The 16,760-nt window shown below is 40.5% G+C and overlaps 1 protein-coding gene across 1 annotated transcript in view; it reads left to right on the forward strand.

Moving 5' to 3' along the window:
* Nucleotides 1–12,705, forward strand: part of LOC104619809 (lysine-specific demethylase 4B-like) — a gene marked incomplete at its 3' end in the record, with an annotated part of 31,674 nt that extends 18,969 nt beyond the window's left edge. The window contains exons 5-7 of the mRNA XM_010285821.1: nt 4,673–4,722; nt 8,048–8,151; nt 12,568–12,705. Coding sequence (XP_010284123.1) covers nt 4,673–4,722; nt 8,048–8,151; nt 12,568–12,705 — 292 coding nt within the window. The remainder of the gene's footprint in view (nt 1–4,672; nt 4,723–8,047; nt 8,152–12,567) is intronic.
* Nucleotides 12,706–16,760: the final 4,055 nt, after the last annotated feature.

Here is a 16,760-nt window from a genome sequence, read left to right on the forward strand (position 1 = left end):
ATGGAATCATAGAACGGTTTGGGTTGGAAGGGACCTTAAAGATCATCTAGTCCCAACCCCCCTGCCATGGGCCGGGACACCTTCCACTAGACCAGATTGCTCAAAGCCCCATCCAGCCTGACCTTGAACACTTCCAGGGATGGGGCATCCACAACTTCTCTGGGCAACCCGTTCCGGTGCCTCACCACCCTCATAGTGAAGAATTTCAGTTTTGCAGGATACTCAGGAAGTCAGAAAATTACACGGACGTAGAGATCAGAAATGATGATGGAATTAGGTTTCATGAAACAAACTGAGAAGCTGAAAGTCTTTCAGGTAGAACTGTAAGTTCTGTATTTGTAGAAATGATACTTAATCCATTTCAGGGACCTGCTTTTGCTTTGGTAGAAAGAGTAGAAAAAGGTAATTTAAAAGAATCAGTATATTACTTTCAGATTGTTGACTTTGGGGTAAGATGACATTTGAGTCATACAGCTATAACTTTTTTTTATCTTGAGATTTATTCCCCCCCCCCGCCCCCCGTTCTGTAAATCTTGTGTTCCCTGGCAAAGCAGCAAGACGTTATTCATGCCGTAATCCGACAAATTGCTGAGTGTCAGGTTCTCAGGTTAAGCTTGGCCCTTTGTCTTGGTCAGCCACTGCAAAGCTGACCCTTGGAAATACGTACTTAAGGCATTGCTCTCTTGGTTTGTTTGCAAGCCCAGTTTCTTGGAAGTTTGATATATCTTAAAACAGTTGCTGATGCAGCACTATCTACGTAACTTCGCTTTTATTGGGGAACCAGGTTGAACCAGCAGGGAAAGATTCTGCACTTGAAGCAATGGCTCAGGGTCAGCTTTTTGTCACTGTTCTGTTTTCTGTTGGCTGTTCCAGATGTTTTCTCTGAAGCAGTAGTAGTTTATAAAACGATGGTTCTTAAGAAGGGCTGTTAAAACATCTATGCTGCCACCACTACTTCTATTTAGTTTGTTTGGGGCAATGGAAAATCCGTGCTCCATCTTTGCTGTGGTTAAAAGGAAGTGTCTGCCCAGCGCTGGATCAAAGTTAGTCCTGCTCTACTCCTGATTCGGTTTTCCCCAGGCAGAGGGATGACAGAAGCAGTTTTGTGACAACAGGTGTGAAGCATCGGGCAGTTCTAAGTCCGAGAGTCTCGACAAAGCCCAATACAAGATCTTTTGTGGGTGCTGTAGGCTTATTTTGGCCAATTGATATAAAAGTGGTATTTTGTTCTGAGTTTTTTTCTTGTCTTTCCGTGTCTTTGTGGAACCCATTTGTGCTATGATCTGAATGGTACAGAGGAAGGAACCAGCATATTTTTATTTTTTTAAGATTTTGATAAAGTAGTTTTTTTTGTATTTTTCTAGAGGAAACCTACTACATTTAGTATTTAGGCTGGTAAAAAAAAAAAAATCTTAAAGTATTCAAAGTCATGCATATAGAAAAGGAAATTACTGGGTGTGCTTTGCCATGCATAATCTTGTCAGTTGTCTCTGGAATTAAAGATATTTTACTGTTGATCTGAGCCCCAGCCTGTGGGTGCAAGAGGGAAGGTAACAAATCGTACCGAATGACAGCATTTTGTCAGTTCCCTCTGTCAAGGATTTTTGTCCCCAACAAGTGCCTGGCCATTTTTCATAGTGAAAATGGGAGGATGCTACTGTGAGGTCGTACACAAAAGCCAGCCCTTCGTGGATGTTTATACGCTCAATAACACTACTCCTTTGATTGCAGCAATTCCTAATCTTTCCGTGTCGCCTCTGTTGTTATTCTGCTTTGTAATCAATCATTTTACGTCTACGTTCAGCTATCTGGCTTGATCTGTGTGGTGCTTGCAGAAGCCTTCTGTTACTGGTTTTAAACAGCAGCCCAAATTCTTTCCTTATTGCCTATCTTTATGTAAAGCAGTCAAGATTTGTGAGCGTAACTTAAAGCAGAATTTAACCGACACTTAATTGTCTTCTGCAGTTCATTTTGTGAATTCCTAAGAATAAATGTGTAAGGATGTATAGGCTCTGCTTACAAGACTGGCCAAAGAAAAACCTTAATTTCTAAAATTGGAGTTGGTCGTTACTGAGAGGCTGTTCTGTGGTGGGGTATTCTGATTGGTATATTATTACATGTAGTTCTTTTTTATAAGCTGGAAATTCCTCCTCTCTTGCTGGTTTCTATCCAAGCAAGCCCTTTTTCTTTGTCTCTCCATGGACCGTTCTCTCAAGCTCAGCTTGGCTTTTTGCAGTCTGCAGTTTCAGATAACACAATAACCATGTTCCGATGTATTAAACTTTTAACATCCTCAAGATTCAATTAATCTTATCTTTACAACTCCCAATTACAGGCACTAATTAAGTGAAGGTTGCATTGTAGACTGGGGATATTACATTAATCATCGGCAGCCTTGTAGCCATAAATTAGTTCTTTCCCAATCCTTCAGCATTTTTCCCAGAAGTAATGGAATGTCTCATTTTCCTGTTTTAAGGGACATTAATCCCACAAAGGAGCTTTGGAACGGGATTAGTTTTATCCCATTTATGTAAGTTATGAATGGTCTTTGTAAAACGAAAGCTACTAGCTTTGTCCCCGACAAATGAAATTGAATTCTTTGATAATTATGCAATTTAAGGCACCCTTAGAGTTTGGTCAGAGGATGTTGCAAGTCCATTGCTATATTTATTATTTTCCAAGATTAGGTACTACATAGTGTTTTCCCTTAGATTTATTTTTTTTGAAGCCATCAGTTTAAATCTGCTTAATGTCTAAATCTTGAAACATCCTATGTATGATTTCTGTCCGTCGTTATCCTTTCTAACCTACCTGACAGTAGCGGGTAAATTTTGGTTTTGTACAGAAACAATACGGGACATGACTTCTATCTGTTTCTCCTGACATTGTAGATAAAACTTTAGACTTGAAAATTGAGAAGCTGAGCAAGGGGACTGGCTGAAAGGGGTATTTTGAGAGATCGTATCATAAATAGAGCAATACTGTTTACCTGTTGTGGAGATGGTGCAGTTTCCCCACTACAATATCCTGTTTTCAGCTTGTTATAATGAGACGTGATGGTTTTGACATCTTTATTGGAAATAACAAAAATAATGCATTTTTTATTATTCACATTGCACAAAAGTTATAGCTGGCAATAAATGTCATTCCCTTTAATGTAAATTTTCAAAACTCTGTGTTACAAAAAATGGTATGCGCATTTCATTTGATGGAGTATGTCAGCAACAATTTACAAAACTCCACTGGCATTGTTGTGTGTGTCATCACATTAAACATGTTTAAGTGTATCATGGTATTTAGTTCCCTCCTTATAACCTGAACGCATAAAATCCTAGTCACCTGATTTTTGCTTCTGTGAATATTGAGGTAGTGTAACTTCAAAGCAGTAAGGTAACTAACAACGTCGGGGAAGACAACCCACCATTTGAAACTCTCCTGATTTTTGTAAATAATGATCACACCCAGCGCTCTTTCTGCAGCGCTTGGAAGCTTTTTTTTGCATTTTTTTTCCAAGTGATTTTTAACATTTTTGTTACCTTAAAGCGTGCTGAAGTGTCCAAATTGCCTGCAAGAAAACAGAAATTGTTTGTTTTTACCTTTCTGAAGCGAACTGAGCTTGTGTGCAGCAGTTACGAGCTGCTACGCACAGAGCGGAGCTCGGTGGAAGGCTTCTCGGTGGGAGAAAGGAACAGTCTTCGGTTTTCTGTACCTAGCGTCTTCTCTCTTCGCGTGGCAAAACTGTTCTAGAAGTAGGACTCGGTTGCTGTTTTCCAGTGATCACAGGAGAATATCGCAGTTAGGCTTGTGTGTGATTTCAGGCAGTAGATTGTGTTTCTATACTTTGCACTTGCGGGGGAAAAAACCCGCATTTCAGTCAAATTATTTTGCACTCTTTTTACCATTGATCTAACAAAACTGTCTTTTTTAAAAGTGCAGAAGTTGTTCCCTATGCCCTTTAATGTTGTTTTCCTCAGAAGACCTTGCTTTTTCATTCGCCTCATCAAGAAAGTTATCGAATAGTTTAATTCTGTTATTTCACATCAGACAACACAGTCCAGCGTAGATACAAGGAATGACCGCTTCAGCCATTGTGAAGAATGTTTACTTTTTTTAATAAAATGAGAAGTATTTACACAGTTTTCTTTGAAAAAGTTTATCTTAATTTGCCGTAGGTATGCCAACACACAGAGACCTTCCCTCACACCTTCTCAGCCCATGCAGAATTTGTTGTGTGTTAATTTTTATCACAGCTTCATGGTTTTCTTTTGCTGGTATCTTTCCTGCAGAAAACACGCCTGCTGTTCCCTATACTGATCTACTTCTGTTTTTTTCCCAGTGCTGTAGCATCACTTTGCCTTCTTGGTTCTCCTTCTACCTTGTGAAGTCCTGTGATGCTGTTTAAAAAAATTGCAGGAAAATATCACACATCATATAACATGTCTAAGGACTTTTATTAAAATACAGGCTTTCTTCCACGTATTATAATTATGTGTTACTGAGACCTTCCAGACTTCTAAACGTTTGGTTGTATTTCCAGAGGTTAGTTGTAAGCGTGCTGTGCTAAAAGCTATTACCACACTGGTTTCTAGCCTTCCTTTTCTTTCACTGTTTTTACATTATAGAGTGATTTTAAAAAATATTTTCTTTTTCTTCTTTGTTAACTTCCTCCTAGGTATGCCATACCTCCAGAACATGGCAAGAGATTGGAACGCCTGGCGAAAGGTAAGCTTTGCTTCCTCCTTCGTTTGGAAAAACACATGGGTGTGTTCTCAGTGAAAACAGGCATCCCAGGGGAGAATCCTACCCTTGATTTGTAAACGGATTGATAAAGAATTGACATTGAACTGGCTGGTATAATTTAATCTTGCAAGAGCTGCTTGATGAACCTGCTGCATTGGTATAAAGCTTCAGAGTCAGAAAACTTGTCAGTGAATTTTCCTGCTAGTGCAACTGTTTTCTCAAAGCCTCGGTCTTCTGGCACACCATGACCCTAACTAAAATCGATAGAAAAAAACCCTTGAATTTTGAGGTATTGAGACCAAATGGGTTTAATAAAGAAATGGGTTTAATAAGAGACCCATCCTGCATCTCCGTGTGTAATATGAGGTTTATCACGGTGAACTGAGAACTGTCGCTTCAGCTGCGTGGAGTGCAGCCTGCGGAGTCTTCCTGATGCCCCTATAGACACGGTCTGCGGCGAAAAAGGGTGCTAGGAGCTATTCTTTCTTCTTACACTTCAAATGTTACATGTACAGTATTAGCATTCATAGAATCGTAGAATAGTTTGGGTTGGAGACCTTTAAAGCTCTTCTAGCATTGATGACTTTGAGTCTTAAATAGGAAAGTGCTTACAAATTCAGCAACAGCATTCGTAGAGAATAGCTAGCGGACTTCTCGCTTTCCTCTGTAATGATACACACTGTATGTGGTTGCTTTCCTTTTATTCCGGTCTCATCCTCCTTTGTGTTTCAGTGCAATAAAGGCCATCTTAAAAAAAGCAGGAAAAAAAAAGGAAAAAAGCGGGGGGTGGGAAGGAGGAAAGAAAAAGAAAAAACAAAAAAAAAGAGCAGGGCTGGCTCGGGCTGTGATAAACTTCCACCTCTCACCAGGCTGGCTGTAAATTTTTGGCCTTACAAAGCACCAGCCTCAGCTCCCGAAAACCTTGTGTATGTGTTCTTGCCCGACTACCTGCCAGGCTCGCCTGGTAAGCGGCCGCGAGCGCAGCCTTCGGCGTCCTGGCCTTGGCTTTTCTGCTGATTTCTGGTTGGTAATGCTGGAAGCTTCAGGGAAGATCTCTGACTGCAGAAGTATTTTTAATTTGTTGATGTTGTGTTTGCTTTTTGGTGCTATTTTCGTTCACTTGCAAATGTTCTAAGCGCTGCCCAGCTAAAAAAAGATCCTGTCCCAGAATAATTAACTCAAAATCTACATGTTTCATCTTCATTGAGGCATACTTTTAAAATCTGTTGTTGAAGTTAGCGCAGCAGAAGCGGGCAGGAAAATCTGGAAGACCGTTCCAATGCAAAATGAAGAAATGCTCTGTTTTTCCAGAAAGACACATTCATAGTAATGGCATTTCCTGCCGGTAGTCTGACATGCTATTGACTGTTTCATATGTGAATAAAAAAGGGGAGGATGTTGAAGGGAGCAATGGGATGTGTAGGATAAATGTCAAGTAAATGGGTATAAATGTCCTAGGGCATGGTAGTATTGTTTTCCTGTGCACTGAGCGCCATGATCCCTAAATAGAAAAAATACTGAAAATTACTGCTCAGAAATGTTGCATTTCACAGCTACACCTCTGTTTAGTCATTTGCCAGGTTTTATAAAAGTTACTTTCATCTACTAAAAAATCAAAAAAATCCAGATGACCCGCGTTCTATAGAATCTGAAATATCACACCGAAGTCTGACTTTGTAACTTATTCTTACTGACGCTCAATTTTTGACACACGTCAATGGTTGGCAATCTGTAAACTAGAAGCAAATTATCAATGATCTCGTCTTTATTTTCGCTTTCTGTTAGTACCTTTTGGAAGCTGGGATGGGTAATGTTTTGAAACTACAGTGAAGCCGTATCGTTGCTTGGGCATTCTCCCTGTCCTGTGCATCAGCGGTCTGTACTACGAAGACGTTTACTATGGAGAAAAGAGTATGCAATTAATATGGAAAATGAATAGCTGAGCTGTAAATGGGCTCACTGGGAGAGCTATGGAGCCCATGGAGAGAATGTTAATGTCGTTGCCATGTTATTGGTGCTAATCACTTAAAATGTGCTTCTTTATTAGTGGCTTTAATGAGAGCCACTTAAACTGTGCATTAAAAAGAGGAACTGCAGAGAGGGATGACAGACTGGGTAGCAGACAGTCATAATTTTAATTGAAATGCTTTTAGTACAAAAACATACGAAAACCTGGAACCCAGTAATCCTTTTCACTTTCTGAAACCCCTTCCATTATGTCTCATCAATTAGTTTTGTTTCCAGAGCTAGGGTTACTTATTTTTCTAAATGGTGATGTTTTTTAATCCCTATAAACACATAATTTGTTGTTCAATCACCCACTTGGAGTAGAACACGTGGTCTCGAAGAAAATGATGTTACATTGGTTTAGCTGACATTTCTGGGAGCGAAGTGCTGACATCAAAGGGTTAGTCAGTTTTTACCACAATTTCAGTATTTTTAATTATTTGTGATTTGTTTTAATAGCTCAGTGTGGATCCTGTAGCTATGGTAGAACTTAACACTTCATAGCGCGTAGATGCTGTCTGAGTCGGATCATACTGTCTCTGCCAGACTTGTTAGTGCCCACTGTGGCCAGTGAACTGGGTGTCCTTGTGATGGATACGTTTTGTTTCCTTTCTTTTGACCAAATATTAACATCTGCATGCTTATTTTTTCCTTTAGTGGGTGGTATGTAGGGCAGATTGGTCTAGAATATTATGAGTTGTATCACTTTCCCGGGAATAATACAGCAGCCCATCACAGGAGGTATAAAAAGGACACAGCAGTGTTTGGAGTAGATGATGATGCTTGTTACTCTTCCCTTGTCCATATTCAGAAAACAGGTGACTCATGGTTTAGGGTACTACCCAAAACTTGAGACAGCTTAGTCTGCTAGGGTTTTACTGAGATTTTGACCCAAGTTGCTTATTCCCAGACATAGAAGACTTACATGCTAACTCTTAGCTTGAATGGAATGTTACGTTCAAAAAACCCGTGGACGTGGCACTTCGGGACATGGTTTAGTGGGCATGGTGGTGTTGGGTTGATGGTTGGACTTGATGATCTTAAAGGTCTTTTCCAACCTTAATGATTCTGTGAATTCAGATGTAGATGCCCCAACATGCACGTTTTTGTCACAAAATTGATGTGGTATTTCAAACAATGAGGCATGTGCCAATTACTGACATCTTCACTTGTACGCCTATTGTTTTGATCTATATCAAAGTATTGAGGCAGGTTTTGATTTTGCCAGCTTGTTTCTGCTTAAGTAATGATTGGATATAATATTCCTACAGTGATACTCGTCTTGTTAATGTCTCTGCAGGATTTTTTCCAGGAAGCTCTCAGGGATGTGATGCTTTCCTCCGTCACAAGATGACCCTCATTTCGCCCTCCATCCTGAAGAAGTATGGCATTCCTTTTGACCGGGTATGTACAAAGGATGCATTGAAGACATTGGCAAGTTGTTGAGGTGCACAAAGCACAGCACCCAATTTTAAGGAAACAATTCATTGCAAGCCCCTGGGGAGCAATTTGCTTAATTTCTGAATGCATTATTATGCTAAACGTATCCTATCGGTTTAAACCAGGTGGTTGCCTGTAAATGAGGATTTGTGGTTTGACTAAGATGCTTTCTCTGAAGTGGTTCTCTTCATTAAAGCTTTCGCTAGAACTAACTTTGTCAATTAAGGAGCCTCTCCAGGTAGAGAGGGGCAAACTGTAATAGAGACGCTGTGGCTTATCAGTAGGCAGCATAACTCATTGGTAATTCTTTGAACACAGACTTTTTTCTCCTGGATCCGGCATGAATCAAAAACTGGAGTTAGACGTGCTGTTTCTCTGTTGTGTAAGCGTTCTCTCTAAGCCAGTAAGGATTCGTGAATCCTTAAGTCCTCTTATTTGAAATGAGGGATCATGTTTATTTGGTATGATCTTTTTAATATGCTTATTCTTAAAGTCTTCTGGCAAGAAGTAAATCTCCTCAGCCAAGCATGCTTACCATGGGTTTAGTATCTGTGCAGAATCAAACAAGCTGTGTGTTACCAGCACACAGAGCCTGTCCTGCCAGGGTGTCCTGCCTTTGGATGTGGGAAAAGCAATTGAGTTAGAGGTACTGGGATCTTAACTGCAGTGGGAAGTGTCAAAAAATGCCCAATTCAAACCGATTTCATCCTTCCCCATCCCCTTTGCATCATCATCTGTAGATATTATGGCCATCTTTTTCTAGGTAAGAACTCTGCAGTTCTGATTTTTTTTTTTATTTATTTTTTTAAGCATGTTTTTGTTAGAGTTAGTCCACCTGAGACAAAGTATAGCAGCTATTTGATGAGCCTGGTGATTCTTTGAGATGGAAGTAAAAGATCTTGGTTCTTTTATAGCATAAAAACTACGAATTCATTCAATTTACTGCTCCAGAGACTGTTTCATTTTTCCTGGTGGAAGGCTATGATGAATGAAATTTGAAGTGTGATCATCTGGCTTGTCAGATGAGTTTGCTGTCAGTGCAGGGGAGACTTGCATGAAGCAATGTGGTGCTTATGGTTCAACATCAGCAGCTAGGCTCAGCCTAGTTTGCACACGATGGCTGATACTAAATTGTTCATAGAGAGCAACAAATGTTTTTTCTTGTAATTCTGTCTGTGGAACCTAATTCCCAAGTGTGAAAACACAGCTACCTGCTACACATGGTTGAAAATAATAATGAAAATAACTAATTGTGGGGTCTGAATTTTTTGGTAAGGATTTTCACTTTACAAATTTCAGGACAGTGATCCTGTGGATTGGAATATGGGAGATGATGTGTGGATTGGAATATGGGAGGCATCTCAGTTTAATGCATAGATGAGAAATTACTTTTGGTAGATGATAAAAGACATTCTCTATCCCGACCGTATTCAGAAAAGAGTAAAAAAATCTGTAGCCAGTGCAAGCTCCTGAAAAATCTGTCTGACTTTATCTTCATTTATTGACCTGAACGGTGAGGTTTAAGGGTTTCATATGCTTCTTTCTGCTTCGGTGTCAGGTGAATGCTGTGTCTCGCTACTTCTCGTGGTGTTTTCCGTATGAAGTTTTTAACCAGAAGCCGTAAGTGGTGCAATAATTGGCTGAACAGAGCCTAGAAGGGGTGCACTGCTTATCTAAAGAAGCAGCTGAAAAGAATAATTTCAAAAGTACCTGTTGGTGCACACTAGCCGTTCTAAGTGAAGTTCAGCGTGCGATCCTCTCGTGACATGCAGTCGTCCTGCAGAATGGAGGAGGATAGGAAATGGGAATTGATTTCTGCCATTTCATTCAAGCAGCATCCTGGGGCAGTGCTTTTGGGGCTGCTGGAGGTCAGAAGGTGAAAGAAATTCTTGCAGGACTTCAAGTGTTTGAATGTTGTAGGTGGGCATATTTTTCTCCAGGATAATACATTGTTATGTTGGCTTTTCCATCTATCTGAGGAAAGTGGCATTGACTAGTAATTATATACTAAGTGATTTCTGATCGGTAACCAACCAAGAGGAGCAAAGGAGTTGGTAAAAAAGCAGTGGAGGAAAACTTCCCTTCCAAGCTTATCCCAAGTCAGCTTTACTGAGATGTAAGGTGATAGGGATGGGATACAAAGGGGTTTAAATAAGGGAGCTAATTTATTGCTTGGTAAAAAGTCTTTCCCTGCTTAGCTAGGCTTCCCACTATGAATCTTCCCACTGTGATTTGTGACATGAAGGTTTTTTGCAGATTGATGCCTGGTGTCTCTTTCATACTGAGTGTACATAGAAACCTTTAAAATACGCACTATCTGAATGCTAAGAATCTGATTTTTGTCGCCCTACTCTCCAAAAAGTAGAAGAGACCAGTGTACACATACAGGACTAGGTTACTGTCGAAACCAAACTTTTTAAAGGAAGGGGTATTATAAACACATTACTTAAATCAGGATTAGGAATTCTATTTACAGAGTATAGGAGGAGCGTGTTTTTTATGATAGCTTCTCTCTTCTCTCTGGCAGTCACTGGAAGGATGTTTTTACATGTAAAAAGGAGGAGATCTCTTTTGTCTGAGCAGCCTATATCTGAAGCCCTCCTGAAATAGTAGCTTTCGAAGGAGGATCACTATTATTCAGAAACAGCGAACACGTGCCGTTTTTCTTTACAAAGAGAGATACGATCCCTTCGTCTCAATTCCTGGCAGATTTCAATGAAATGAATAGGCACGCATTTATAAATCTCTATAATGGTATTTACTTCTGGAAAAAAAGAAACAGATCAATACTAGGGCTTTTTAATAATTAAAAATGTGTATTTCTGTAATCTCCTATTGATTTCTCCATTTATTCTTCAAGAGCTTGCAGAAGTCAGTAAATTTAGGGCTTTCTTCATGAGTGGCAGTTTGTGTTGGCTTCCCTTCAATAGTTATTACTTTTCTGCATGGCCTATCCATCATCTTGAGTGCTTTCTAATTTATTGTAGGGATAATGTTGACAGCAGTGACACGGAGGACATACACTGTGGGCTTGAAATGAAGACACCAGGATGTAGATTTCCTGACAGAAACATAATCTTTCCATCTTCTGAAGTTAGCAATCTACCGCTCCGCTTTGATTTATGGAGGGGGCTGGATGGGAGGATGCTCCGTGAAGCTGGGTACAGGCTGGACTTCAGCACCTCTCATCCAGAAATACTGCGGAAGCTTCTTGTATTATCATATCAGTTTTTAGTCTCTCCCCACCCCCCCCTTTTTTTTTTGTTTTAAATTATTCTGCTAATAATAACATGAGCAAGTCTAGGTGATAGTGCAGCCAAGTGAGTAAATGCTTTATATTTGGACCCATCATCATTGGACCCACACATCCTTGTGTTCGTACGTCTAAGTTCTTTGAAGTCTCTGTAGGCTCTGAACTGCTGTGTTGTGAGTTACTGCTGGTGGGAAGGAATCCAAACGGAGTTGCTCGTTGTGTGACTGCTGTGAAAGGTCTGTCAGCACTTCTGGGTTGGAAGGACAGGGAAGGTCAAATTTTACCTCTTTCCTAATCCATCGAAGGGAGATGCTATCTCATGCTTGCTAAGCTAAAGAGCTGGGCTGCAAGGATTGCTCCAAGCGCGCCATGTCACTGCCAGTTGCTCATATGGTCTGTGCCATACTCTAAGAATGAAATTCCTTTTTTTCCCCCCAATGTCTTCTCTGCATAAGTTTTTAAAAGAGGATTTTCTAGAAGCATTGCAAATTGATGGGCCTCTGATTACAGCTGTAATCTGCAGTGTTTTTAAACCTTATATTAATAATGTCCATAGTTCTTATTGTTGTTTTAATTTTACTTAAGTAGACAAATGGTGGGCTGTAATTTTTAGGGTGTTTGACTTATGGGTGAACAAATGGGAGTAATGTGATTGGGGAAATGGAGTGAAAGGTAGCATGTACTTCAGTAGGACCCTGCAATGTAGAGTGTGTGTTAGGAGGGAAATTCAGTTTTCTTGGCTCCACTAGCGTGGTGGTGGGAGTGTTGATTTGGACCTGCCATGAGCTAAAGTAGTGACAGTCTAAAGACTTACTGATCTTTTGGAAGTCTGCAGCCTGAGACCCTTTTAGTAACTGAAGCCTGTGAGTCTAAATAGTTCAGATGTTGTGACCTCTGCCATCATTGTACTGTTCTTTTTTCCTTAAAGGAAATACTTCCGTATTTCTGCAGTTAACAAGAAATTGTTCTAGGTTTAGCCAAGAGTTGGTAATGACTGTTCTGCCTACCTTCCAGTTGAGAGAGAGAGATTTAACCAGTGCCTTTTTTTTTTTTATAGGTCTCTGTTCTCAAGCTGCTACGTCCAACTGATCTGTGGGGTGTCTATTCCTTTTGGTTTTGTTTTTCAGATCACCCAGGAAGCTGGAGAGTTCATGATTACATTTCCGTATGGTTACCATGCTGGCTTCAATCACGGCTTCAACTGTGCTGAGTCTACTAACTTCGCCACTTTGCGATGGATTGACTATGGAAAAATGGCAACCCAAGTAGGTGTCTGTTTGGATGAAGGCTTACTTAAAACCACTAGGTCGTGAAATACAAAGGAATGAGAGTGGGAGACTTGCCCTTAAGAAGAAAATGGAAAGTGCTATTGTTTTGACAAGGTGCTCTTTCATTGTGCCACGTTGCCATTTTATGCCTGTTGATAATTCGTGTCATTTTTGAGGGCATAGTAATGACTTCCTCAAATGCTAGATGTTACGTACACCTTGTGAAGAGGTTGTTTTGAGACAAGTAAGTCAGGATTAGTTTTCTGATGCATCTAAACTGCATTTCACAGTGAATAAGGTGACTGATGTAACTGAATACAAGTCATTAGGTACACACTGAAGGGGAAGGAATAAGCTGGAAATACTTTTAAGCTTTAATAAGACTATGGTAATAAGCTTCTGAAAATATCTGAATTTCTCTATGCCCTGTACAAGGGGAAGAAGTCATGAAGTCAAGAAGTCTCCCTGAAGGGGAGAGTCATGGTGGAATGGCTTTGTGTGACTATGCCTCATTAGGGCAAATTTCTTGTATGTTTTGTTACTTTTGACAATTCTGAAGTCAGTGATGGTTTTCATGGCAGCACACATACTGCGTGCTCTTGTTTTTAAGTGTGAAGTATAACTGATCAGCTTAACTGATTCAGTAGGATCTGTGAATTTTTGAATCAGGGTTCGGTTCCACACAAGTCTTTGGGGAAAGGAGAAAGGATTACAGTGGGGTAGCAGTTTAAAATTGCCTCACATGTTCCCTTCCAGAAAGGCAGACTTAGTTTTCACTCTAGAATAGCATTTATAGTATCCCCTTCACTTACTTTTCTTCTTCTATCAACCCAGCTTGACTCTGTAACTTCTGTAATGCATCCTAATGCTTTGTTCTGGGCAAAACCAACTCTGTTCAAAACGAACTTCAGGTACATCTGTGTCTCAATCTGTGGAACAATGTAGTGATGTCCATTTTTCTTTTACAAAGGTTTATATTTGAGAGTAGTAAAAGGTAGATGATTACTGAATGGCGTCGTTTTCTTCTCAGCTTTGGGATCCTGGGGTCTTTGACGGTGCCTTTTTTAACCCTCCACCTTTTTGCTGTAATGCCTTTGGCCATTTTTGAGCCAAGCTGAAACTTCTGCACAGAATTATATTCGGTAGCAATCAGTGTTTTGTATTAATCAGCCTGAGTGGCTGCTTTGTGACGAATGTGAGTCACACTTCTTTGCTTGGGAGGCTCGTGCTGTTTCTAGCACTACAGGCTTCAAGGGATCTTGTAGAATCACAAAAAACCCCCATGCTGTTTCTTCCTATTTTTCCGTTTTAATAAGTGAACATCATTAACCCAACTAGAAAAGGAAGATGGTTGTCATCCCACAGGGTTTTTTTTCCCCTGCTTTTTCCCCTCTTTGGTATTCTCTATCCTCCCTCAGCAGCAGCAGGCAGGCAGTATTTGACTGTCCAATGGCTCAATAATTGGTGTCTGAGAAGCTCATCCCACGGAAAGCTCAGCCCATTGGGTTCCTGAGAGGTGAGGTGTCTGGTTTATCTTTTTTCAGTAATATTCAGCCCATAGTTTCAAGGACTCCACTGTTAGCCAACAAATTTGATATCTGAGCTCGCTCCTTTTCTGAAATAAACAAATAGATTTTATGATTTCGTTTCTGAAACTACAGTGGTCTAAAAGCATCTTCTGTTAGGCGTGCTAGTGGCTGTGCCATGAAATATAAACATGAAATACACCATGAAATATAAAATACATGAACTCACTGTGCCAGTGGGTAACACCTCTAAACTGCTAGTAACGGCAGCTGGAATGATTCTTGTAACAGAAACATCCTCATGCTGAAAAGTTATGTATTTGTCCTCTCTGTCCCCCGCCAGCGTTCAAGTAGCGAACCCTGCATTGGTGCTTGTAATCTCTTCGTATCCCATCGAGGCCGTAGACCAGACGCTGTGGCAGTAATCGAGGCTCCAGGGCTGGGTGGGGGGTGGAATGGGAGTTAGAGGGATGGAGGGAAGAACCTAGAACCATAAGAAGGTTCAAATCGGTGTTAAGTGTCTTGAACTTAAAAATAGCCAAGCAAACTTAGTTTGAACATTTTAAAAACCATGTTTGTCTGCTGTGACCTTGTATACCAGGTTTATTTGTAGCAAATGGTCATGGTATTACACCGCAGAAAATGGGGTTTATCATGGAAATTCTGAGAGACCCTTAACTACAGCAGTGCCAGCAGGCACCACTCTAATATTAAAAGCAATTTTGGGTTCAGCCATGTGTTCACAAACAAGTGACATTTGGGAAGTGCAGTTTTAGATTGAGCCTCCATGCTTACATTGTTAAGCAGCGTAGCGTGAAATTACTGAACAAGCAGCATAGAGAGCTCTGAGCAAATCTAGGGAGAGAAGGTTGAAGTGTGGAAGGAGACGCCCAATTTATTTCCATTGCACTCAGTGACACTTGTCTGTTCAGAGATTTCCATTTAATATTGCCTAAACCATGCACTGCATGCATGTTAATTAACCCTTGGATACCTTGTGATCAGGTTCCAGATGAGGTATGAATGCTGTTACACTGTAAGGGCAAAAGGTTTGTTTAAATCTCATTTTAAGTTAAACAGGGACTTAATGAAATACCAGCTGACTGTGTACACTCGAGCTGCCTGCACGGTTCTGGAGAAAGAATTCGTGGAGATGTCCTGCAGTATGTGATTTTTGGTTATACTGCAGGTTTACTAAATTTAAAAAACAGCTATATTGATTTCTGTGCTCTCGGGCACAATTAGATGATTCTTGCCCATGTCCAAGCAGTTTGGTTTTTTTTTTCCTTGTCATATACTCATTTCTAAAGTTCTTGGAAACTCTTGACTGGACGGTGCTCTGCAGGTACATACTCTTGCTGCACTGAAACCAGTTGGCTGGAAGGTGATTCTTCTCCTTTCCTCAGGTTAGCAATACAGCTATCTTGTCCTACCAGTACTCATGAGATTGGTGACAAGGTAAGGTTCAAAATTAGCCAGTTGTAATGTTCTCCTGGACATTATCCTGGGGATGAAATTTGGATTCTGCTCTACTGAGAGCGATATATGTCAATGGCATAGTGTAAGAGAGAGCTCACGTAGGAAGGTAATGCCTCACCTTGGAGAAACATAGACAGAGCTGTGCTAATTGCCTGCCAGATGGATGAAATGTTCTGCGAACCACAGCAGAACCTGCCTAGGCTGTAAAAAAAATATATAATAATCAGACTGAAGTTTGAAGATCAGCTTCTTAGGCACTGGTTCTGCTCTAATTGTAGAACAAGCATCAGCAGTAGCAAAGAAAAAAAAAAAAAAGGCAATGGCTGCAGAGTTGGGTAGGAAACTAATAGTGGGTAGATGTGCTTGTGTCTGTGTAAACTTGTAACCAGGATAAACAAGATGCTTAAAAACTCCAGTGGAAATTGATTTGGTGAATATACCCAAGTGAATAAACTAGCTGTCCTGTTCGGCTCAAAGCTTTTTGAGAACCTAGGGAGAGGTTTTGGAGTCTCTTTCAGAACTGCTCCGGTGAAGCTGATGTGAAGGAACCGGAAGGGTGTATGTGGAATGGTAACTAGGGTGAGATGCTGGGTTTCATGTCTTTAGATGGAAGTTGTAACCATTGCTGACAAGTAGTGTCTTACTGTAAGAACACATTGACCAAAACATCTTTATTAACTAAACAAAGGGCACATAGACAGAGGTAAATTTGCGTCTTCATCTGTATCAGATGTCCCTGGTATCTGTTTAGCACGTTCCACGATCGGTGGGCAATTTGAGAGCTGATGGCTTTTGGCACCTGGTTACCACAAATGTTCAGCAGAATTCTCTTTCTCTCCTTAGGTTTTCCCTCGTCTTGTTTCAGCTTTTTAGTTATAGCAGGTGCTTGCCTCTTAAGTCTGATTTGCTGATCCTTCTCATAATTGCTTCTCTAGGCTCAGTGCTGAGTGCTGGTACGTGACAGACAAAATTCATGTCATCTCTCATGATGTGTATAAATCCTCAGGACTGATTGCTCTCTGTTCCTAGCAAATGTCAATCTCCTTA

This window comes from Phaethon lepturus, unplaced genomic scaffold (genome assembly GCF_000687285.1).
Source record: "Phaethon lepturus isolate BGI_N335 unplaced genomic scaffold, ASM68728v1 scaffold11144, whole genome shotgun sequence".
NCBI classification, from domain to species: Eukaryota; Metazoa; Chordata; class Aves; order Phaethontiformes; family Phaethontidae; genus Phaethon; species Phaethon lepturus.